This window comes from Clinocottus analis, unplaced genomic scaffold (assembly GCF_023055335.1).
Source record: "Clinocottus analis isolate CAN_PGR_092001 unplaced genomic scaffold, fCliAna1.0.p SCAF_17, whole genome shotgun sequence".
Taxonomy (NCBI): Eukaryota; Metazoa; Chordata; class Actinopteri; order Perciformes; family Cottidae; genus Clinocottus; species Clinocottus analis.
Genome location: NW_027175898.1, coordinates 570,979 through 596,557, shown reverse-complemented (window position 1 = coordinate 596,557; position 25,579 = coordinate 570,979). Strand labels below are relative to the sequence as shown.

General features: G+C 40.4%; 2 protein-coding genes across 5 annotated transcripts; both read right to left on the bottom strand.

The window, feature by feature from the left end:
* Positions 1 to 700: 700 nt before the first annotated feature.
* LOC137788251 (matrilin-3-like) lies at positions 701 to 15,017 on the bottom strand. 4 transcript variants are annotated; one of them, XM_068581151.1, is made up of 9 exons: positions 14,663 to 15,017; positions 13,552 to 13,701; positions 12,779 to 13,354; positions 10,952 to 11,071; positions 9,996 to 10,115; positions 3,727 to 3,852; positions 3,436 to 3,555; positions 1,775 to 1,874; positions 701 to 1,626 (listed from the first exon to the last, which is right to left on the bottom strand). In XM_068581151.1, exons 1-9 carry the CDS (start codon positions 14,988 to 14,990, stop codon positions 1,572 to 1,574), a joined length of 1,695 nt encoding a protein of 564 aa, XP_068437252.1. In that variant the 5' UTR covers positions 14,991 to 15,017; the 3' UTR covers positions 701 to 1,571. The 4 variants fall into 4 exon arrangements, 3 of the variants coding, with proteins under 3 accessions (XP_068437252.1, XP_068437254.1, XP_068437253.1); XR_011077723.1 differs by lacking the exons at positions 701 to 1,626; positions 1,775 to 1,874; positions 3,436 to 3,555; positions 3,727 to 3,852 and adding exons at positions 8,628 to 8,740; positions 9,121 to 9,650; XM_068581152.1 differs by lacking the exons at positions 701 to 1,626; positions 1,775 to 1,874; positions 3,436 to 3,555; positions 3,727 to 3,852 and adding an exon at positions 8,624 to 9,650.
* A 3,385-nt stretch (positions 15,018 to 18,402) lies between these two features.
* odc1 (ornithine decarboxylase 1) lies at positions 18,403 to 23,845 on the bottom strand. The gene is made up of 11 exons (XM_068580818.1): positions 23,708 to 23,845; positions 22,448 to 22,597; positions 22,075 to 22,212; positions 21,599 to 21,772; positions 21,288 to 21,460; positions 20,977 to 21,193; positions 20,702 to 20,785; positions 20,372 to 20,534; positions 20,164 to 20,279; positions 19,835 to 20,049; positions 18,403 to 19,701 (listed from the first exon to the last, which is right to left on the bottom strand). The coding sequence occupies exons 3-11, from the start codon at positions 22,174 to 22,176 to the stop codon at positions 19,563 to 19,565; spliced, it is 1,383 nt and encodes a 460-aa protein (XP_068436919.1). The 5' UTR covers positions 22,177 to 22,212; positions 22,448 to 22,597; positions 23,708 to 23,845; the 3' UTR covers positions 18,403 to 19,562.
* Between the last annotated feature and the right edge of the window lie 1,734 nt (positions 23,846 to 25,579).

Sequence of the window (25,579 nt, the reverse complement as noted above, 5' to 3'; positions counted from 1 at the left end):
TTTTGCAGGGCTGCCTTGCACTTTGTTTAGCATATTATACAACTGCAGCAGGCTCCATACAGGAGTTCTAGTTGAATGAATACATGACACAAGCTTTATAATTCAACAATACAATACATAGGAATACAAAATTATATGTTTTTAAAGTCTGTCTCATAAAAGTATAATCACTTTTAAGGAGGCTTCATTTGTCCTGAGATGCTAAAAGTTATCATGATTTTCAATGTGTCTTAGTAACTTACTACAACACACAATACCAGACATTTAGGATCCAGTCTTTGAGAATATTTATTGTCCATGTGCAACTTTACACCAAAGAGAAAATAGACAGACAAGTTGTTTTCTATTACAAAAGCACCATAATATGAACGATACTATGAGTTTACACAAAGATCCCTGCACCACAAATACTCTTCTCAACTGGTTGCAAATGTGTTCTATTGATATGACTAGTCAGAAATATAGTACATGTGTGTATTGTATGAAGAAAAGGCAGTGTGTTGAAATGTTACTGTTGCCTGTGGTAGACTTAAAATCTCACGAATCACACACTGGAAAACATTGTATTTAATTGCTAGGACTGCTACCAGACACTTTGGTACAACATTTCACTTCAATTCAGTTGACTTTATTTTGTATAGCCCAAAATCACAAATTATAAATTTGCCTCTGAGGGCTTTACAATCTGTACACACACAACATCCCTGTCCCAGGACCTCACTTCAGGAAAAACTCCCCAAAAAACAGAAAAAAAGGGAAGAAACCTTCAGGAGGTTAACAGAGGAGGATTCCTCTCCCCGGACCGACAGAAGCAATAGATGTCACGTGTACAGATAAGCCAAGAGTACAAAGTGTTGACGTCGTCCAATAACTCCCCAAATTGTTTGCCCACTAAAACGATTGTACCAGTCTGTTGCAAACAAAACAAAGCAATTAATTTTGCGCAATATAGTTGTGCAAATATATCAGCTATCAAAGAACAGGATTATAGTAATTCACTGTGATGTAACAATGCCACAGGCCAATTGGATTGAGGCAACAACAATGCTCTTGTTGTAGAGGAGATTAGTTGTTGTAGTATGGTTATGGATGGAGGTATTGTGTTTGTGTCCGAACATTTACCAAGAAATGCTCTTAAATACACAACAATGATCTGGTACAACAAGTTTTCAAACAAAAACCATTGAAATTGTTGAAAGTATTTTTTTAACATGTTTAAAGTGTGCGCTTCTCTATTATATACTCTCCCTAACTTGCTTACATAATTTAAGTCCATACTCAATGGCTTACACTGCCAGGAAGAAGTGGAGCTTTTCTTACAAATATACAGGTACAGTATATGTAAACATTTACACCAGTTATACCTGACTTTACCAAAAGAAGTAATAACATATGGCATGGTAGATACAAAATGCTTGTTTATGATACAAATTATTAACACGATCAGTACACTGCATAAGACATCCACACCATGCAAGCATTTTTACTGAAGCATAATGAGCTTTTAAGAGTCACAGATGACTTCCGCTGGTCAAAAGATGCTCGTCCTGAACACGTCTTCATCGCGGTCCTTAATTGTGCTGTTGGCCCTCTATCATGTTCACTTTGTCTGAAAGTTCATCAAGTGAACAGACGGTCAAGGAAACCAAATAGAGCAGCCCAATATCTAACATTTTTAGAGATGTAGAGGAGATATTTTTTTTACATAATCCCACATTTTTTAAACAAATTCAAATCGCAGACCCTTTTAAGTCTCTCAAGCAAAAGGATATGTTTTCTGCTTAGCTCTTGAATGGCCGACTGCACTTTTTTCTGGAACATAATCTGGGCTTCACACATGCAGGCGTCTTGAGTTATTTCACTCCTCATTTCCTCTAAGAGAATGAAAGAAAAAGAACATGGAGAGGGTCAAATCATGTGAGTGGTGCTTTACCATGTTTGGCGTGGCCTCTTTGTAATACTCCATTTGGCAAACACAGCACATCTGATATTCCCCCGATGGCTGTGTTTTCGAGATACGGAAATAAGATCAAAGTGAGATGTGGTTTAAATGGAGTCATAAGCTTAGTGAATATTCATTAAGCAATATAATAGAGATTAGTTAAAATTTGGATTTTTGCCTTTGTGAGTGAGATTAGGAAATATGCTGAAAAAAAAGTTTAAATCACTTCAACTCGTTAATCACAACCCTGGAGGGCTCAGTTACTGAGGTCAGCCGTGGATAGCGTTAAAGTGGACACATGCTAATAACCGTTTTCGCAATATACTCATGTTTACATACAATACAAATGACTGAAAAAGACAATCACAACAAACAACAGGCAAATTGATTTCAACCAATTTCTTTTGGTCCTTCACTTGGACCAAAGTTTTGGGTGGGTTGAACCAGCAGCACAGCACACTCGTATGTCCTACAAAACTGTGCCGTTAAGGGCTGGATCAGTGGAAGTATTGCTTGTCGCTGGACAGTGTCTTTGGTTGCAGTCAACAGCAGACTTCTCCCAAGCTAAAGAATGCAAAAAGGTAGACATGACAGGTATGATAACCATTCAGATAGAAGTGTATGCATTGTAATTCAATTCAATCTAAAGGCCCCTATCAGTGTCATAGGCTTGACCAATTTTCCGACCTAAAACAGTGCATTGAAATTTTACAAAGGTGAGTATATAACACGATTTTATATGACTAATTTGTTAATTAGTCATATAAAATCGTGTTATATACTCACCCTTGTGAATACCTTGTGAGTACAGTCTGCATTCACAATTTGTGTAGATTGGTTGACATACTTGTGGTCATATAATTGGGATCCTTGTGTCCTGTGTGTTACCAAAAGTCTTGTTTAAGTATTTGTAGTAAAGGAAATTAACTGTTTTCCATACTTACAGTATATTACGTTGCACTGTTGAATTTTTTTTTTTTAATATCATTTTCACAGAACAAATTTAATTATCCAAATATTTTTTTAGCATGGAGGAACCTGGATGCCAAAGTAAATTCCAGTATTGCTTTGCACTGGAAAATTTGTCAAGCCTATAGACCCTTTAAGAGGACAAAGCATGGGTGAAATATGGCGTAATATAAAATGTATATAATTATCATAACAGATAGCAATTGGAAAACATCTTACTCTTACCTTAAATCTCTAAGTTTTATAAGGAAAGAGTACTCAAGGAGCCCCTGGTCAGCTGTCAAAACTTGGTTACGCACAGTTCCTTTGAGGACTCCAAACCATGCCCACGCATGCCACACCTTACGATAAGTTAGTGCCAGTCTGGCACATTTTGTCAGTTGGGCCGAGCACATAGTTATACTACACAGCTCTCTAGTGAACCTGAGGCTAGAACTAATTAAACATTTGGGGGAATCGTTTGAAAGGTCTCAATACACAGACACAATTATGTATGCTGGAGAAAAAAAATCCTCTATCCTTACGTGAGCATGTTTTCTGGTCTGCATTCAACACATATCCATCTTGACACCTGCAGTTGTAGGAGTCACCGTTGTTGATGCAAATCTGCTGGCAGTCATGTCCCTGAGCACATGCATTTGGACCTGGAAGGAGACATTCCCACATCTAACTGACTTGGTCCAAGTATTTCAAGGTCAAGGTGCAATTGGTTATCATTACCTTGATATGTATTACTGTCTAGCACGAAACAAGAACTATTCAAACCATCTTGAGGTACTGCACCAATGTCTAGTTCAAAAGAAGAAGTTTCTTACGTGAGCAGGTCATCTGATCCATGTTCAACACGTATCCAACTCGACACCTACAGATGTAAGAGTTCCCATTGTTGACGCAAATGTGCTGGCAGTCATGTCCCTGGGCACAAGCATCTAAACCTTGACCTAAAAGGAAAAGCTCACATCTCAGCTCCTAGACTTCCATGACATTAAAACAACCCAAAGGCTTTTGTAGAGCTTTTGATAAAAAGTTCTTCATAGAAGAAGCCGATGCCTTAACCATGTCAACAATACATTTGAACAGTCCCGGTCTCTATTTCTCCTGCTCAGTCACGCTGACCTTAACAATGAAAACCAATAACCACAAGAACGGATATCTGGTATGCCCAAAAGACCAATTGCCTCACCCGCTCTTATGAAGCTTCACAAGTAGTGCTTCTATCTGAGAAGCTGGAACATACCACAAATGCATATTAAAAAAATCAGGTGCTTACTTGAGCATGTTTTCTGCTCTGCATTATACACAAACCCATTACAACATTTGCAGATGTATGAGTCTTCCGTGCTGACACATAGGCTGTCAGTCATGTCCTGTAATAATTCACTACAGACTTTGCTAATGTTATGACAACAACCTATGTAAAATGATACCCATTGTATCCACAGCACAGGAGCAGCAAAAAAAAAAAAGGTGGTTGTTTTTTGGCAAACGTCTTATAGTTTGAATTAAAGTTCTTACGTGAGCATGTTTTCTTGTCTGCATTCAACACATATCCGTCATGACATGAGCAAAGGTGAGAATCACCATTTTTGACACAAATGTGCTGGCAGTCATGTCCTTGAGCACATGTATCCAAACCTGAAACGAGAGGCTTTCACATCTAACGTAGTCCAACACTATCACTGAATGAATTGTTGGCCTGTTCTGGACCTAAATATGGATCAACAGTATTTTAAAAAACATGCATGTCAAGTATACAATTACAATTCAGGTTCTTACGTGAGCATGTTTTAAGGTCAGCGTTCAACACATATTCCTCACGACACATGCAAGAGTAAGAATTGCCATTTTCCACACAAATATGTTGGCAGTCATGTCCCTGGTTACACGCATCTGATCCTGAAAAGAGACATTTCCACAGCTGACATCCACAGCAAACTTCTATGGTAACGCTTTTGATTGGCCAAAATTGATTTTCTTTTAAACTATGAAGGCCATGGCCAAATGCTCTATGCCTCCTTCTGCATTTATTTAAGTATATACAATAATAACAATAAAGATTGTAGTCAACCATAAATAGAGCACTAGGACATGTATATCAAGACAAAAGGTCCATGTTCTTAGGTGAGCATGTTTTCTGGTCTGTATTCAACACAGATCCCTCGTCACATTTGCAGATGTACAAGTAATCATTGTTGATGCAGACATATTGGCAATCATGTCCCTGTGCACATGTATGTGAACTTGAAAAAAGATACTCACACTTGTAACAAATTTGTTGCTGATTCATTAAATAATAGCCATCAAGAGGCATATAAATAGACGTTGCTCCCAAATTTAAACTTTTGGAGCATTGTTTGCGAATGAATCGATAACAGACTTCGAGGGAGACCCAGGACAATGCACCCTGACATGCATATAAAGGTAAAATCCAGTTTCTTACGTGAGCATGTTTTCTGGTCTGCGTTCAACGCATATCCCTCACGACATTTGCAATGGTACGAATCACCATTTGTGACACAAATATGCTGGCAGTCATGTCCCTGGACACATGTGTCCAAACCTGAGAAAAGACACTTGCACCGCTAATCATTTTTAAATTCAGAAAAACAGTCACACTGCAGTAAGACAAGGGGAAGGCCCATTCTTTCAACGTACCATATTCTGAAACACAAACAGTCAGAAAAATGTCCCATTGGACCAAAAGCCCACCAACAGTCTATTACCCCGAAAAGAAACATTGCTTAGAAACAGGCCCGTTGCTCTATATATACGCACTCTACCTGTAACAAACAGAAGCACATGAAGAAGCAAATATTATGCAGAATGATGTCATTGTACCTTCCAAATTGTTTTCTACCAGAAATCTAATTTGCAAAAAATATTGCAACTGGGAAGATCTTTCTGCATGGAAATTATCCTGTGCTTGTTACAGGGAAAGTTTGTATTGTCGGAGCAATGGGCCAACGGGTGTTTGTTTCCGGGATAACGGGCTGACCCTGGTACATTTTTTTATTATCAGGCTTTCGGAACAGTGGCCTGATGGCCCTAAAACATAAAATAAGGTCCAAGTTCTTACGTGAGCATGTTTTTTGGTCAGCATTTAACTTATATTCCACTTGACACTTGCAGATGTACGTGTCATCATTGTTCTCACAAATGTGCTGGCAATCATGTCCATGGGCACATGGATCAGAGCCTGAAAAGAGAGATGTCCACATAACTTCAGTCAAGGAGAACTATCGGAGCCTCAGTATGGCCATGTTTCCTTTTACTATGAGGTTGCATGCTCAACTCTTGTTTCTGCGTCAATCAATTTCCCAAGTCTCTGAGTTATTTAGGCCGAGCTCATCAACTGACTGAAAGTGCAAAGCGCAAATTGTAATGTTAGCCCAAAGGAGCAGAAAGAAAGAAAGTTTGTTTGGACAAAGTACCCCAACAACCTCAGAATTAAAGTCTGTTCAGATAAACCCAAACATCCACATTGCAATACTTCTGTCCATCAGCAAGACCTGTGGGTTTCCACATTCAATCAAGCACTAAAGTAACAATCGTCATAAACTTTGGACACTGCTCTGAGGCATGCATATCAAATCTCATAAGGCATGTTTTCTGGTCAGCGTTCAACACATATCCCAAAGGACTCTCGCTCGGGTGACCAGAAGTCCAGATTTAGGTCGGACAGTCCAGATTTTCAATGCCCTGTCCAGCGTCCGGCACAGCATCCAGCCGGACGCGTGTTTGTTCTCCTTTTGGAAGGTCTGCGCCACCGTTTCTGCGATTGTGATCATCGCAATAAAATGTGATGTGACGTATTGAGTCTTAGCCAAACTCACAACTGAAAGTTGACATTCTCTGAATAGTACTGTTGTTGAGTCACAAAATGTAATTTTAGGATGTTTTCAGGCAAGAAGTCAGTTGTTTAAGCAACTAATCTGTAGTCGGTTTGTCAAGAATTAGCCAACTTAAAAAGATACGCTGACGGGTTGAGGTCCTGCTCGTGGAACCGGGCACCGCCCTCCAAATCTATCCAACAAAACCATGACACTGACACTCTGCACAGTGTTAGGGTTAGGGTTACAGTGCACAGCGCCGGCGGCAGCAGTGCACCTTGGCCCAGGGAGAGGCCGTTGGTAGAGCTGCAGGGAGAAGCACCAGCAACCCCAGTGTCAAGCAGCAACAACAGCACTGTGGCTTGTTTATGATATATATATATATATATATATATATATATATACATATATATATATATATATATATATATACATATATATATATATATATATATATATATATATACATATATATATATATATATATATATATATATATATATATATATATATATATATATATATATATATATATATACATGACTACAAATGTAAAAAAACGGTAACATAATCAGCATTTCAATCACCAGATGCACATAAGCCTCTGTGGGAAAGGGATCATCAGTAAGTTCTGAGATTCTAGGTTAGATGCTAGCTTTACTGATCAATCACAGCGCATGTTAATGGTCACCCTACGACCAATCACACGTCCAGAGTCTCAAGAAGGCCGTTTCATGTATTTTAACCAGGCTAATCTTACATAGACAAAGATAAGTAAAATGTGATTGGATAAAAAATGCTGTTAAACAGGTCCCAAGAAGCAAGAGGCCTGAAGGAGCAGAGAAACAGATGACAGCCCAGCTGCACAGTGCAATTAGAAATTAAGCTAAAATTAAGGGAAAAATAATTATAAAACATGTAGTATATTTGTGAAAAACAATTATTACAGTAAAAAGGGCTCATATGCCCTTCTTCACGCTAAATGAAATAGGTAGATTTGTGCCAAAATACAAACATAAAGTATACCTGAGAAGTCCAACTTCTCATGTGAGCATGTTTTCTGGTCTGCATTCAACACATATCCCATTCGACATTTGCAGATGTATGAATCATCAGTGCTGTCACAAATATGCTGGCATTCATGACCTCTGGAACATGAATCCAAACCTGAAAAGAGAAAACTGCCACATATGACATGAAGCCCTTATTGTGGAACTTATTGTAGACTCTTTACTTAGCAATTATTATTTTTACAGTTGATATTTATGCCCACAGTACAAAGAGCCTCAGCAGCTCATGTATGTACATTATATAATGTAGGCGACACATAGAAACTTTCAGTCATAGACAAAACACATTGGAATATGCCCAACAAACCGACAACAAATCTATGAAAAATATTCAGGTTCTTACGTGAGCATGTTTTCTGGTCTGCATTCAACACATATCCCTCACGACATTTGCAGATGTAGGAGTCATTGGTGCTGACACAAATATGTTGGCAGTCATGTCCTTGGGCACATGTATCTGAACCTGAAAAGAGACGCTTCCACATCTAACCAATTAAGTCTACCTTTAAAAAAAAGGGCCATTTGCTAAAACTCTGTGCATCAATCCCAGTTTCCTACTTCTATGCTTTTCAAAATCAATTTAACACATACAGCTTCACAATTAGAAAAATTAAGAAATGCAGTGCCTTAGCAGCTCTCGCTTTCAAGATAACATTTTTAAGCTGTTTTAGAAAACAAAACTGTAGGGATTCGTCAGTGCTCCAAGGACTTCTGCATTTACTCAAGTATAAACAGTAATTCACTTTTTTTGGATACCTGAAACACTGCACTAAGGGCTGGACATGACATCTATCTGTAAGGGTTCTTACGTGAGCATGTTTTCTTGTCGCCATTCAACACATATCCCTCGTAACACACACAAAGGTAAGAATTGCCGTTTTCCACACAAACATGCTGGCAGTCATGTCCCTGGACACATATGTGCACATCTGAAAAGAAATATTTCTGCATGTTAACTTGTTGCTGCTGAGCTCAACAAACATTTGTGGCGATTCACTAGTCAAGCCAACCCTAAAACAATAGTCACAAGAGCAGATCAGTTCCTGACCCTGTGCCAATTCCAGATGGTCTATGCACTCCATTCCCACTAAGAATAACTGAAAACCAAAGAGCAAGCACCTAAGCTGAAGCAGAAGCAACTGTGTAAGCGCCTTAATGTGTAGTGTCTTTAATGGCTGCTATGGTGGCTACGAGAACACCTCAACAATACCAAAAGAATGGAAAAACCATAAAGTCAATGTTTCCTACAGATTTAGTTAAACCTAAATGTATAAGTAGATTTGTGCCCAAATACAAACATAAAGTATACCTGAAAAGTCCAACTTCTCATGTGAGCATGTTTTCTGATCTGCATTCAACACATATCCCATTTGACATTTGCAGATGTATAAATCATTGTTGCTGACACAAATATGCTGGCAGTCATGTCCCCGGGAACATGAATCCAAACCTGAAGAGAGAAAAACTGCCACATATGACATGAAGCCCTGATTGTGGAACTTATTGTAGACCCTTTGCTTGGCAATTATTACTTTCACAGTTAATATTTATGCCCACAGTACAAAGAGCCTCAGCAGCTCTTGTATGTACAGTATATGATGTAATATACAGTACATTATAATACATATAAACGTTATGTTGTAGGCAAAACACATTGGAACGAGCCCAACAAACCGACAACAAATCTATTATAAATATTCAGGTTCTTACGTGAGCATGTTTTCTGGTCTGCCTTTAACACATATCCCTCACGACATTTGCAGATGTAGGAGTCATTGGTGCTGACACAAATATGTTGGCAGTCATGTGGCACATGTATCTGAGCACATGCATCTGAACCTGAAAAGAGACACTTCCACATCTAACCAACTCAGTATACCTTCAAAAAAGGGCCATTTACTCAAACTCTGTGCATCAATCCCAGTTTCCTACTTCTATACTTTTTTTTTTTTTTTTATCAATTTAATACATACAGCTTTACACTCAGAACAGAAATGCAGTGTCTTGGCAGTGCTTGGTGCAAGCTAATATTTTTAAGCTGTTTAGAAAAACTAGACTGTGTGGATTCTTCAGTGCTCCGGGGACTTCTACATTTACTCAAGTATGAACAGTAATTCACTTTTTGGGAAACCTGAAGCACTGCATTAAGAAATGGACATGACATCTATCTGTATGTGTTCTTACGTGAGCATGTTTTCTGGTCTGCATTCAACACAAATTCCTCACGACATTTGCAGATGTACGAATCAGCAGAGCTGACACAGATATGTTGGCAGTCGTGGCCTTGGGCACATGTATCTGAAACTGAAGACATTATCGCATTTAACAAACTAACCAACAAGACGCCGAGTCAGTTCAATTTCATACATATGTACATTAACCTTTAAACTGGCTTTATTTACTTATCTTTACAGATCAATGCTCTGCATAGGACCCAAATCTAGTTTCTACTGAGCCACAGGTGGCTGTGGAATGGAATTTAGTAGTTACTATACAACGCCAGGGAAGCAGATTGGGGGGATCAGGTGTCTTGCTGAAGAACACACCCCTCCCCTGAATTACTGGGGTCCCCACTCCATTGTAATAGATGACAACCCAGTCAGGTTTTCGTGGGCTGTTAAGGTCAGAAAACATGTGATTCAACAAGCTATGCAGGCCCATTGGATTAAACCGCAAACGAAGCATTTCACACACTTTGTTTGGTTCTAAAGTAGATGACTGAAAGTTGGCAGCAAACCTAATTCCAGGTTTTAAAGCCCCAAGGCAGTTGGGGCTGCTGACCTACTGAACAGTAATATTCAGTCAAGCTTCTGACTTGCAGAGAAGATCCACTTGTCGTCTCTAAACGGCTATTATTTATTTCTAGAATTTGTGCCTCTCATCAGCCCAGGCTTTCATAATTGTCCCACTCATTGAATAGCTATGCTGAATAGTGTCTGCCCTAATCTATTTGGGGCAACCCAAAACATTGGTAACAAGGGATGGCATGCAGTGTGTTCATAGCACAAAGTGCCTATCTAACTGATGTCCAAAGTAGTTTTAAAGCGTATGAACTTTAAACTTTGGGCAACCTTTTTAGTTATTTTAAGAGAGTGAAAACACAATGAGAAAGACATTGAGACAAGGATAAAGATACTTACGTGAGCATGTTTTCTTGTCCGGATTCAAGACATAGCCGTTACGACACTTGCAGTCGTATGAGTAGCCATTGTTGACACAAATGTGGTTGCAATTGTGTCCCTGAGCACATGCATCCAAACCTGAAAAGAAACACTCCAATGTCTGATTGGCTTAGGCCTAATGAGATCAATCATTTTGTGTTGTATTTATGTTAGTAAGTTGTAAGCAACTGTGAGATTGTGTTATTCTACAAAGCCACATTCGGATTAGTTTGCTCAGTGATTCATCTATAGCGATTTTGTAGTAAATGAGTTTAGTTGTTGTAAAATTCCTGTTATTTGTGAAGGAACGAAGAGACAGTCACATGCCGTTTTCAAATGTTACATTGACTTTTTAATCTAGAACACCTGAATAACCACCCATTTTAATTGTCCAAAAGAATATTTCGTGCAAACACAATATCTGCTGAGGCAATCATTGCATGTCGCTTGGTAGAGATGACAAAAACACAGAATTTGTGTGGCTAGAAGTCAGTTATAGTTTTAAGCACAGTGTTGTTAAGTCAACCCTGATCTCATGGGAAGGCGTATAAATAGCACCTAAATTCCACGTGTCATCATTGGACTTTTCGCGTGTCATTTTACGATGATGACATTTTTATACTACGTCGCGTATTGAGACTGTAGCATATTCACAATTTAACACCTACATTAATAGCATGGGTACACTTAGCAGTTAGCTTGCGAGTGTGGTTGGTACCAAAAGTTTAAAAGAGAAACTAATAAGGACAGTTACTTTGTGTGACAACTGCACAGCTGTAGCTGCATGCTTGACAGTGGGTTGAGGCAGTGAATATGGTCATTGCTAGTGCTACAGTTGTAGCTGTTGCCAGGGCTATTGTTGTAGCGTGTCTAGACATGAGGCAATTTAGCCATGTTTTTCAGTCTGTTCAGCTAATCTGCCTTAGCTTAGTATTGGTAACATGTAGTAATGTGACCATGGTGAATCTTATTTTTAGCCTAATGTTAGCATTTTACTTCTGGTGATCAAATTTACACTTTAAAAATAATAATAAATAATAAAAGTGTAAGTGGACCATTGCTGGCTCCATCTTTGGACTTGAGAGTGGTAGCCTATCAATCTTCTCTAACTCTGTAAGAAAGCAAACGTATATTAGTGTTATCTACTGCATTTTACTTTCAAGCATATTTAACAAATTCATCTTTACAATTTCTTAAAATTGGAAAGTTTCTGCTCAAATACATTATGGTCAAGCTGAGTCAAGCTAATTTAGTTGTTGCCGTGCAGGATGAATAGCTGTGAATGTTGTGCCACAGGCTGCATAAGCCCAAAGAGTGGACCGGGGTAGCTTAGCAGAGAGCAGCGCGCTCTATGTGTAAAGTACAGGCAGCATCATGTCGTCTTTCAACCATTTGAAATTGTTCAGGGTGATAGAATTAGAGTGATCTTCTTTAAGGAAATTAGTGCATGGCTTTTAGCTGTAGGCATTACCTTCACTGTTTGTCACCATGACCATTTTTCACCATGAGTAAACACGTTTTTGTGGGAAATCAAGTAAGGGCGGTAAATCACTCCGGTTACTTGAAACTGTTCTCAAGACTAAATAGGAGGACCAGTGACTTAAGAATGGTGATTAAGTCTATGGTGCTGCCTGTGCGATCACAAGTTGGAAATCTAAAAGAACGTATTTGACATACCGTTGTTTCCTTTATCGTCAGTTTCATTATTTATTCCTTTACCGTCTTTTCTGCCAGCTAGGACTAGTCCATAATCACCGACTCCAACATCTAACGGAATATCCGCACTCCCGTTATCATCATCCTTACCACACAAGGTCTCCCTAAATTTGGAAGTGAGCTTCTCAATGACACCATAGGTCTCCACATAGAAGACGTGGTCGTCGTGCGGGGGGCTGGCCATGAGGCGGAGGGACATCATGTCGGCCCTGTCCACACCCACTGCGTAGATCTCGATCCCAGATGCCCGGGCTGCCGCTGATACGTCCTCCACCTTGTCCTGGGGCCTCCCGTCTGTCACTATGATGGCGACTTTGGCGATGTTCACAGAGCTGGGTCGGGCCCCCGCTTCCGCCGTGAAAGCTTTCTCCATGGCAGTCTTAATAGCCAAGCCCGTCATGGTGCCCGAAGCGAGGGGCTCAAGACGGGCCAGCGCCTGCTTCAAGGCCGACTTGGTGAAATAGGTCTTCAGCAGAAACTCGATATGCACCGTGCTGGCGTAATTGACGAGGCCGACCCGTGTGGCGTCCGAGCCGATCTCCAGGGTGTCCACCATGTCTTGCAGGAACTCCTTGGCCTTTTCAAACTCAGCAGGGCGCACACTGCGGGAGCTGTCTATGATGAAGACCAGGTCTATAAGACGATTTCTGCAGTTGGATCGTGTTGCTGTAAAAACAATAATACAAAACAAAAAAGATGTTAGTCAGATTTTTAAGTGTACATTCCAATGTGTACATTCCAAACCTCATGAGACAAATATCTCGACGTGACCCTTTGAAAATGTTGCCATCACCGTCCACAACTCCACTTATGTCTTTTGAGAGTCAAATGAATGCATGTCAGTGGTGGCAAAAGTTAAATACCTGCATCAACTCCAATGGCTGCAGCAGAGCTGCCGGAGGCCGGCTGCCAGACTGTCGCTTTGTGTTGCAGCTGTGAGAGTGGCTGGCTTTTCTTTGGCGGCTGCTGATGGGAGGACTGGTAGCGATAAAACCCGGAATTAGTGCCACCAGCTTTGCAAAGGGAGGTGAGGATGGGGCAAGGCAGATGGGAAAGCATTAGGAGCAGTAGTTACTGTGTTTTAATGATGGGAATGTGTCATAATTATTAGCTTGATAACAGTTTTTTAATGTAAGTATCACAGAAGGGAAAAGAGTGTGAATCAAGGTTTTCTTGGGCTGATATCTAGTCTCTTCATGATGTTGATGATAAATTTACTTTCCGCAAGACTGAACAAAAAAATACAGTTCATTGTTGCTCATATTTTATAACTTTTTGTAGAGGCATTGGAAAGTATCTACTGTTCAAAATAACACAATTTTTATTGGAAATAAAATATATATTTGTATCGTATTCATTTAATTCTTATTTAAAATTAACTAAAAGTATTTTTATTTGTAGCTAATAGATAATACATTTCACTATAGTTAACCATCCTCAGAGATGGTCACCAAAATGAGTATTATTATATATATATATATATACGACAATGAGAATAATAGAAGAACAAATATATATATATATATATATATATATATATATATATATATATATATATATATATATATATATATATATATGTATATATATATATATGTATATATATATATATATATATATATATATATATATATATATATATATATATATATATATATATATATATATTAGTTTTGTTTTCTATACAATGAGGGGTAAACTGTGGCTACACAGAATCATACAAGTCCCTGGGATTATGAGTCTGTAATATAACTATAGATTAAATGTGCAAAACAATAATGTATAATACAGTAGTAATAGAAACAGGTGTAGTCACATGTATTTAAAGGTTTTGCGCCAACCAAGACACAATTGTCCGAACCATGACAAACACAGGGAAAACAGATAAGAAAGTGATGGCGCGTGGATGCACATTACCAGTGAACTAATATTATTAAACCAATAGGACACATAACATCTGCAGCACCAACCGACCTCCGTTGCCAGCCCTCCGTCTCTCCGGCGCTGCCCGGTGCCTGTTGGCCTCTGGTCGGGCCTCGGAGCCTCGGGCTGTGTGGACACCCGGCGGGACCTCTCGAGAAGTTCCAGCACTTGATGCTGCGTCGGAGCTTGGCTCAATGGACCTGATCTCCCCAGAGCGCGGACGGGCCCGCGTAGCGACATACGAGGACACCCGCGGGATCGACGGACTGATCGAGTGGATCTGCCTGTTGCTGGACCCGAACTGCGGGGAAGTGTCCAGGGTTCCCGCGGCCAGCGTGCCAGTGAGACAGAGCACCAGTCCCCACGTTAGTGAGGTCATGTTGCCCGCGCGCACAGTTCAGTTCCGGCTGTCCGACCCTGGTCTGGAAGAACTTGGTGTGGAGGTCCACTTCCACAGCCGGCTGTAGCCTTTTTATATGCTCTCGTCCACTTGTTTACAAGGCGTGGGAAATACAGAGCCAAGGGAGGAGGGAGGGGGCCTGGGAGGTCAGAGCAGCAACAGCATTGTTTTGCACTAGAAATATATATATATATATATATATATATATATATATATATATATATATATATATATATATATATATATATATATATATATATATATATATATATATATAAACAAATGCAAATGGAATATCCGGCTCAGTACAAGAGGACATTCTGTCACATAAGGAGTTCTTAGTACTTTGTCTTTCACTGGCTAAAATCGTTTATCAAACTAAAAACTCATCTTTTTCGACTACACCTTGAATAAAGACAGTAGCAGTAGCACTTTGGCAGAACATAAATGGCTCTTACTGATAGCACTTTGTAGTTTGACTTTATTGAAGAAATTGTACTCTCCTGATTTTTGTTGTTCTGAGTTCGTACTTACGGTTGAATGCACTTATTTTAAGTCGTTTTGGATAAAAGCGTCAGCTAAATGACATGTAATGTAATGTAATGTTAACAGTTGGACCAGTTTCAATTTAAATTTAATTTGAAAGCAAGGTAACTGCAAATGTGCAGCATTGCTGTATCATCTCCATACTACTCTTGTTATGGAACAAATGACAAGACGTCAGAGGGCATGGTCTACTCGACATGTAGCATTTCCCTCTTGTGGACTCTTCTGCAAACTGCACCACAGTTATTCTGTTGGGTCACTGACCCAAAATAACCAATTTAGGGGATTGCATTTTTCTGTTTTCTTAATGTTTTCTTTTTTTGTCTTTTATATTTATCTTTTGTACATATACGAAGAGCAAAGAAAATACCGGAGTCAAATTCCATGTACGTGAAAATTTACATGGCCATTAAAGCTGATGCTGATGCTCTAACTTTATCAAAGTCAACCTTTGCAGGGAGAATGTTCACATATTGTGTTATGATTTGGGTTGGACTTGGTCCTTACAGCTGCATCATTTCAAAGAAATAATCATCCTGAAAGTGCCTTTTTTCTGGGCGGACCTGAAACCTTCTCATTTTTACTGTCATCTTTATTAACTCTTAACCAGTAACATACAGACTGATATTTACACTTCTGACCAAAATCTTTTATTTTATTATGACAACAAAAGTATTTAAATGGCCCGTATGGTAGCAGATACACCTTTTTTAGTTTTGGTATGCAGGATTAAAAAAATAGATTTTTTTTAAAAGAGGACAAACCATTCATCCCACACCTTCACCCACCCTCAGTCCTCTTGTATATTTTAACACCAGGCCCCAGGCCTTAACCAATACTCTCCACCTTTCCTTCAATCTTAAAAGTAAGCTTTTCACCCAGGTCCCCCAACCACGAGTACAGCTAGTCAATGTTTACTTTTGAATAGTGCAACCTTCCTTTGCTGCTTTAGATAAATGACATATCAATTTTTCAATTATTTTCTTCGTGGTGAAAATGCAAAGAGATATTTAACTGTCTGTGCTCCCTCCCTTTCACAGGCGAGCAGTGTAATTGGTGCAATGCAGAGCAGTATTCGTCTCCGCAGAGGAACACGTGTATTAATAAAACTGACAACTTCCTGAAGTGGTCGTACCCCTTCGTTGGCATCTTGGCGGTCATCGCACTTATTGGTGCAGATCACCATTGCCTTTGTTGTTTTGTTCATGCTGGGCCTGCCTCTCTTCGGCATCGCCTTCTCATTCTGCATCACCTGCATTCTGGCCAACCTGCTCCAGATCTCACTGGGCTTCAACTTTAAAGAGAGGGTCGGGTCTTGGGAGGAAGCTCCACCAGGTGGCGGCTCTGGTGACGATGGTCTCTGGGATCCAGTTGGCCCTGTGTGTGTTGGGGCTGTGCCTGAACCCGTCACACGCCGATCAAGAGATATTTAAGGGGAGCTTTCTAAAGCAGTGTGACAAAGGCTCAAAAGCATTATTTTTTTCCATGTTGGCCTACAACACTTTCTTGGCCTTCGTCTGCTTCAGGTTTGCAGTCAAAGTCAGAAAGCTGCCGGATCGGTATAAAAATGCAAGTTGGATCACCATCAATATGCTGCTGTTTCTCATCGTTTGGGTTTTCCTCATCCCAGTAAGTCTGATCGGGCTTTACAAGCGCGCCATCAAGAGCGCGGCCATCCCCCAGATACAGCATCATGAGTCGTCACTTGGCCCCCAAATGGTACATCATAGTGTTCAGGAAAGAGCTTAACAATACGATCGTCATCACCGAGTACATCAAGAAGTACTATGAGCAGAGCCGCACAGCTGTGGTGACAAGCTGTGAAATTTTGCCGGGTAACAATTATGAATCCTGCAAAATCGTGAGATGTTTTGAAAAGAAGTTAAGAATGTTTATGATCTTTGATTTCTTAAATCCAACTAAATTGAAGTCAGTTTAACACAACATGTGACTGTGTCCAGAACCAAAGGTGAAAAACTATGAGAAAGACATAGGTGCCAATGCAAGGTACACGTGTTTGAAATATAGTTTCCCTTTACTTTCTACCTATATACTATTCAAATGGTGTATAGTAATATAAATAGGGACTTCATTGTGTGTTCTTTCAAAAAAATGTCATTTTGTTTCAGCTATGAGTTGTAGAGGGGAGAATGTGTAATGTCCGTGAAGACAGTGTTCCGTCCTATAGCTATGTGTTCTGTGAATAAATAAAATGTCTTCGCCTACTCCGCAGAACTGCATCTCCCTTCTTTCCTTGAGAGTTGTTCCATGGAGTGTTGACTGTATGGGTAATTAATTTGCAACAAGATGTGAGACCAAAGAGACAATCACCTCCATTTACCCAAGTGTCAAACAATTGTCCAAAAAAAAGATGTATAAGCTACGTAATGACATTTATATCCAATACTCAATACATTCTCTAATATTACAGTATTAGCCATTCCATATTAACTGTAAAGAAGGCCAATCATTTTATGACGAAGACCTGTTACTGCTACAGCTTTGGATGCAATGTACTAAGGTGAACAAAGTTTATTTGATGTTTCAGATTAAGGCATGTTAAACAACCCTGTTGCTGCTACATTGTGTGTAAACTCTAGGGTATTGTTTACATTCCCAATCACATCTGATCATAAGTGCAGTCTGAGTAAAGAGAGTTATTTAAGGTGAGTATTCTACACTGGTAAGCATAAATCAATTACAGTGTGTGTAAGAGTTAAGAGAGACAGATAACTGAAAAGGAGAAAGCTCCATCGCATCAAAGCATGTCCTGCTGTGAACACTAGATGGAGCTCTTGGAAGTTTTCTTAATTTGGCCCACATGCACAAAAGACAATGCTCAAACTTCGGCTCTGCACCTGATGCTTTATTTATTAAAAAAATACAAAACTTCAAAAAAGTTTCCATAGGAAAGCGTTATAAATTTGCAATCCCGTCTCTTTCGTAACCAATTCCAAATGTATGGTTTTCACACCGCTTCTTAAATCTTAGCATGTTACAAAACAAATAAAAATAATATTAAGGTGAAGAAGAGGAGAGGTGCAGTCTGCTTCTTGAGTCCCTGCATTTTAAGCATTAATCCTTAAGTTTGTTTTTTGGTGGAACCTGTAGATGACCAGAACCAATGTGGGGATGACATGAAGAGCTGACGTTTAGTTTTCGTGTTTATCTTTAGAGCAAACTGATTCATTTAAATGGTGCAGCTATATCAGCGCAGACACCCACACCACACTATCCAATGCTTTTTGGTCACCTATACAAAGTCAATTAATTTTTAAATAGAGGGTTTCTTGAAATATGGAAGTCTTAAGGATTAACACTTGAGAGTTTCTGTACAGAAGTGGAGATCATGGAAAAGATAAACATAGCAGCCATGTTTGAAGATTTAAATCACCCCTCCAACCACCTCAGTGAAAGTTACTAGCCATGGCTGCAACTCCAGATGTTAAGAGGACTTTAAGGTCAGTCAGCACTAGCGATTGCTTTAGACTAAGGCAATTTTTAGCATTGATTTATTTTAATAGTATTAAAATATGAGCGAGTGACCCTTCACCCTGTACTACAGTTTCTCGTGTTTAGAGTTCTATGGTGCCGGGAAACATCCAGTGAAGTAGAGTTGCAATTTATTCCGCAAAAATGACGGTTTATCCCACACTGCTTCAGTTTGGAAAAATAGTTTCTTCATTAACTACTCTTGACCAGTTCTCAGTTGACCTCAAAATTTGTGTGGGGGTTGGGGGGACCGCAGCAACGAGCTTGAGTACAGAGTTAAACACAGAGACGCTCAGAGTGTGATTCAGCCTCATTTCATTAGTCAATCCCTGCTTCCATACAGAACACAGAAAGTTGTGAAGCAGCGTTTCCCTATCATTCTCCTGTCAAGTAACTGGCCTTGAGACATACATTTGGGATGAAAATAAAAATAAAAAGACAGAACCCTTTTCAATAATTAATAATAAAAGGGTGTTAGATCTAGAGAACACTGCCGTGATGTACAGTAGGTGTTTAAACCACATGGGCCTGGCAGGGCTTAGTTGGCAGCTCCAAGCTGCTCTCCCGGCCGCAGCAGGCAGGCACTTCAAACAGGCAAGACTCCTCCGCAGGAGCTGGAATACCCTGGGAACAGATCTGTTGTACAGTTTGCCTGTAGAAGACAACGCAGATAGAAGTTAGATTGGCTGAAGAAACACTGAAGATCGGAACAATTTTCCTCACAATTGAACCCTCCCCTACTCCCATAGTGATCCATTTCAAAAGCTTTTGGGACAGTTTCTCACCAGGCAGTGCGGGACATAACGTAGTGGATGTCGGGTCTCTGGAAGCCGTTGAAGGTAGAGGCGGCTGCCACAGTGTAGGCGCCCATGTTGTCAAAGATCAGCCAGTCGCCCACCTGCAGGTCGGGCAGGTCACATTGCTCAACGATGCGGTCGAGGCCGTCGCATGTCGGGCCCCAGATACTGCAGGGGTACATGACCTCATCTGGCTTTGGCTTCTAGTAGCACAAAAGAGAGGGCGAACGCACAAACGGTCAACCTTTGTTTCACCTTCCCCTGACTCACGTGTAGGGCTAGATCTGCCACTTCTTGAACCCATGAATTTTTTTTACCTTATGTAGTGTTGGCATACAGTGAGCGTGGTCATAGAGTATACAGTTAAAGGACCCATATACTCCATCATTGACGTAGTACATCAGGGTCTTATCATTGGCCCCTTCGTCTTCCTCTGAATGAAGCATAAAAGATGTTTTACTACTGAGAAATGTTACTAAACGTGCTTTCAAAATACACCTTTTTTTTGTAAAATGAGGCTGTTACCTTCAGAGGCTGATTCATCATCCACGATGACCTTCTTGGCAATGATGTTGACAACCAGTGTATAAGCAGAGGCCACATAAAAACGCCCGGGCTCAGCAATCACCTTAATACCAGTGTCAGCAGGGAAATACTTGTCCATGGCTGGGTTGATTACTGCTGTGATCTATGAAAAGAAAAAAAAGTGTGTGTACATAAATATCAGACTTTTAATAAGGAATAACTATTAGCTAGTACTACTTATGTTGCAGCTTATTCGTCTCATTTTTAAAACAAAATAACAGACAAACGTTTAGCCACACACGATTAAAAAACAATAAAATAACAGGATACCTCTTCAAATTTCAGTTCAGTGTCATCTGAACCAGGAAAACCTCCTCCAATGTCCAACAGGTCCATGTTGAAGCCCAGCTCAGCCTGCAGGCCACACAAATGTCTTAGTTCACTTTGATGCTTGAAAACCCACAGAAAAAAGTGTGCACTTATAGTACACTTGTTTAAAATTCTGTTATATGTGCACTTTATTTTATATTCTAAATGTAATATGTTTCTATTTCTTGGACTGTGTTGTTTATTGACGAAAAAACTGTTTCATCTGTTTTTCTCACCCCAATATCGAAGACATAGCGGCAATCGGCGATAGCCTGGCTGTATGTCTGCGGATCAGTGCAGCCGCTGCCGACATGGAAGCTGACACCGATCACATCCAGGCCCAGTTCCTTAGCACGCTCAAGAAGACCACGGCAAGCTTTCAGTGTGGCCCCAAACTTCACACTGAGGCGACACACTGCCTTTGAGTCATCCGTGGCAATACGCAGCACCAGTCTGGGCACAAAGCAGCAACAAAAGTTAGTGGAGGGAAACAAAAGAGCTGAATGATATAAGCTATACACTTTATATTATGGTAATAAAGTCTCACTTGGCATTTTCATGATAGCGGGCCACTTTCATGAGTTCCACCTCGCTATCAAAGGTCATCATCCGAACCCCATGGGCAGACGCATACTTGATCTGAGAAACTTGCTTGCATGGGTTGGCATAGATGATTCTGCTTGGATCCACTCCCAGAGACTGAACCATATGAATCTCTGTCTAGAAGTGTGTGTGTATGGGCGGGGAGACAATGCAGACAGTCAGTAAAAATGAAAACACAAGCTGCTAGTGCAATTTCAGCTAATCACCAAGATGCCTTTTTGTGTGGCGTTGTTTTCAGAAATTCCCAACACGCACCTTGCTGGCACAGTCAAAGCCGGCTCCCAGGGACGCCAGGGTCATGACCACGGCTTGGCTGTCGTTGCATTTGACAGCATAGAAAGGAGTAACGCGGGGAAGGGCCTTCACCCAGCGCAGGTGTTTCTTTAGCACATCTCCCAGGTCGCAGACGTAGAATGCGTCCCTGTCATCCTATGTGTGGGGGGGAGGAGAGAAATAGAGGTACACAAGATTTAACAAAAACTTTTTCCATCATAAAACTGCACGATACAATGCAGACACTAGACACCATCGGTGTAATAGTTTCAAAAAAAGACAGCTCTTCACAACACCATGGTCTAAAGGTAAGTAAAGGACATACAAGTCAGTCAATATAATAACAGTAACCTGAACACAGGTGTAGAATTTTATGTGCATCCTGTTGACTTTTATCATCCAACCCAGCAAGGCTTATTCTGTGAATCCACTAAACAATGTCGCCACAGGAAGCTCACCGTCATGGATGACTCGTTGATCTTCTGTTCAACAATATCCCGGGCGGAGAAACCCTCTTCCAAGAAAGAGAAGTCACACTCGGTGGGAGTGGCAGTGTTCATGGTCACAAGAAGTCCTCTTGATTAGTCCCCAGTAAACTGAAAGAGAAAGAGGGGACACAATCAAGATTACATTCAGTATCCAGAACACAGCGTCTTTAGTGTCCTTGATTACCCTTTTTAAATACCAATTTATGGGAACGTCTGAGACCAGTGGCAGTGATTCTCAAAACATAGCACTTTTGTTGACTGAATTTGACAATTTTCTCATTGTTATCTAACAAGATGACTCAGCAGTGTTGTAATCAAGTTGGGACAGTTGGGAGACACTTACTTGGATAAGAAAGAGATGGAATTTAGTGTTGCAGTCTACTCAGGTGCAGAGAAGCCAAGGTGGCTCACCGGTGAAGTTAAATCCTTTCAAATATGACTCAAGGCCCGGGCCTGCTGAGTAGGCAGTGTGCGTCTTCCTAGACTGATGATTCTGTAAACAAGAGCATTTGACAGAGTTTTAACTGTGTATCCTGAAGGCATTCAAGTCAAGTTTATTTGTATAGCACATTTCAGCAACAAGGTGATTAAAAGCAGATTTAAAAACAGTTAAGAAAACATTAAAACAGTCAAGAAAAAGTTTAAAGAAAATTAAAAGCAAATTTAAAAACAATTAAGAAAACATTAAAACAGTCAAGAAAAATACAAATAAAATTAATAAATGTTGCAGTGCAGTTTAAGAAATAAAATGCACCGCATTTGAAGGGGTAAATCTGGGTCGGGAGGTAACTAACAGCCTCACCTACAATACAAATGTATAATGTATCTAAACTACTAGAAAAAAACCATATATTTTTTAATGAAACACGTTACAGATTATTCTAATAAAACCATCATAATTAGGTGAAAAATTACCAAACCTCAGGGATGCCCCAAAACGTGGACACTCCATTTTATAACCGTGTCATGAGTCATGACTAAAGACACCATCTACACACAGGAGTCACTGAAAGGAACATGTGTTGAAACCCCGCCCTGCGCAGATTTCATCCAATCGCCGTGAAGGCCCTGCCTCAATATGTAAAGAGTGGCACCTCAACGAACCAATCGGCGACTAACATATGAGGTCGACGTCATTATGCCGGTTCCGTTTGGAGCTCTTCGTGCCATGAGGCGATTTAGCGTTTGAAGTTACGTGTAACGTGGTTTAGCAGAGTTACCGAAGCCTATTTAAATATAAAATAAATTGAAGCGCAAATGCACCTACGGATGTGGCTCTGTGAAGTCGACGTAAGAGGCTAACAGTATGCCGACTTGTGAGCGGGGTATTACAAATACATTAATTATCGCTCGATAACGTTCGCTAACCAGCGTCGTAATGTTAGGTAACGATAACACTAAAGAGCGACTCAATTTTGAATTAAATTGAAGATAAAAAGCCAGAAAAGCCAACCCGCATAGGACCACATTTCATTGTCCTTATTAAGCCGCCATAACGGATTCAGCCAGCTAACTACAATCTGCTAACGTGGAAACGCATTTCAGCAAAAAACATTCAAACTAATTAGTAACGTTAGTACGACGTCGAAAATCCTGAACTTACCTTAAAAAGCATTTACAAAGAGTGTGTCCATGAGACCAGAATGCTGGGATAAAAAAAAGTAACGCTGGCGGTGTGGCTTCCGTCGAGACTGAAACGGGTGTGCAAGCCGGTAAAAGAGCCCAGCGGTATTTATAGAGAGCTCGTTGCTGCGGCAACGCAGCCAGATGGAACCGGCCTCCCATCCACGTATGAACCGGTTTGGGCTCGTTGCCCAGTCCCATATGGCGGCAGGGAGGACACAGACAGACGCACACACATGGTCCCTGAAGATAACCGTTGAAGGGAAACGTTTTTTTTTAATCTTCGTTCAAGGGGTCTCGCTGCTACTGTGGTAACCATAACCCATAAAGGAACTAGTTAGCACTCACAACGCCGCCTTGCCCCAGCTGGTAATACTATACGTATCATTGGAGAGAGAAAAAATGTTCTCGTCTCATTTTACGGGTTTATTTGCCATACTGAAATGAATACATATGCGGACTTGGTCCTTTGAAAAGCCTACTTTAATGCTCATTTTAACTTTTTCTCTTTTGAGGAAGTACAAACGTTCAACAATTGCTGAAATTATTGTCTCAATCTAAATTCTTCACCTGCTTGATGGGATTAGAAGAGATCATGGGTTCACTCAAAGATAGTAAAGGTGTCAATGCAACAGCTCTGAGCTCTGTAAAGCCTATTCTATACATGTAGATGTACAAATAATGGTTTTTTTTTGGGGGGGGGGGGGGTAAATTATGTTTATTATTAAAAGCAGAGTACACAATCATACATTGCACAAGTCTTTTTTACATTTTCCAATTAATGCTTTTTCAAAAAAAAAATGAAATGATATTTATCCATGTCCAGGTTTTTTAAACAAATGTTTGCCGTGAACAATAAAACACATATTCCTCTGTATGCTGAGAATACTATGCAGGGTTTTGAAAAAAGAATAAAAAAGGTTTCTCATGGAGCTTTTATTCATAAACAGAAAGATGCTATTTCACCTAGAGCCCTCAAATTCCTGTCCCCGAGACATCCCCTAATGTCTCTAATCGGTCCAAAGGTTGCCATCAGAGACATTTGGTTCGAAGGCAGACATTACCAAATGGAGGAAAAATAAGAATGTGGTTAGTGTGACCCCAACACCATGTGGAAATGTTGCACAAGCATGGGTTCCATGGCACCAGCGTCCAAACCTTAGGGCTGCACGAGGACTGCGTATCTGTGGGCACAGCTTAATATCTTTTCCAGGTCTTCAGGCCACAATCTAGATGGCAATCAATTCTTCGCTCGGTGGGGTTTCCATTCAAACATTCTGTAGGGCGGGTGAATGAAGTCATGTTTTCCGAGCAGTTTAATCGTAAAAAAAAAAATTGTAAAAAGCGCAGCCCTTTTTTCTGCACTGGTCAGAAAAGTTCAAGGGAGGTTAAGCGGGAACATCGTGCGATGACATCATCCGTCATCCGTTTCACACATCGCAGCTTTCCCCTCCTTGTAGTCCCCTGCTCCAAATCCAAGCTTGGTTCTGGCAGGCCACACGTCCTATGCAGACCCCATGCCGGGCGGTAAGGAAGTGGGCCCCACACTTTGGCTAATTCATTTTCAACGGATGTTTATCAGGCTCGTTCTGAAATCACAAGATCCCAAAACACATCTCAGAATCCCTCCCCTCCCAGCCCTGAGTTAGAGTGTTTCTCTGGACTGCAGTCACTTTCCCTTTTGTTGAAACATTTTCTGTCTCGCTTCCACCAAAATGTTCACATTTCTACCTCTCTCCCTCGGCTCCCCTTGTAATGTCTGCGTCTCAATCTCTGTGTGGTCTTTCTGTCATCGCTACTGTGCACCATTGTGCCCCTCTCTCCCCACGTCTCCATGCCTTGCAAAGGACAA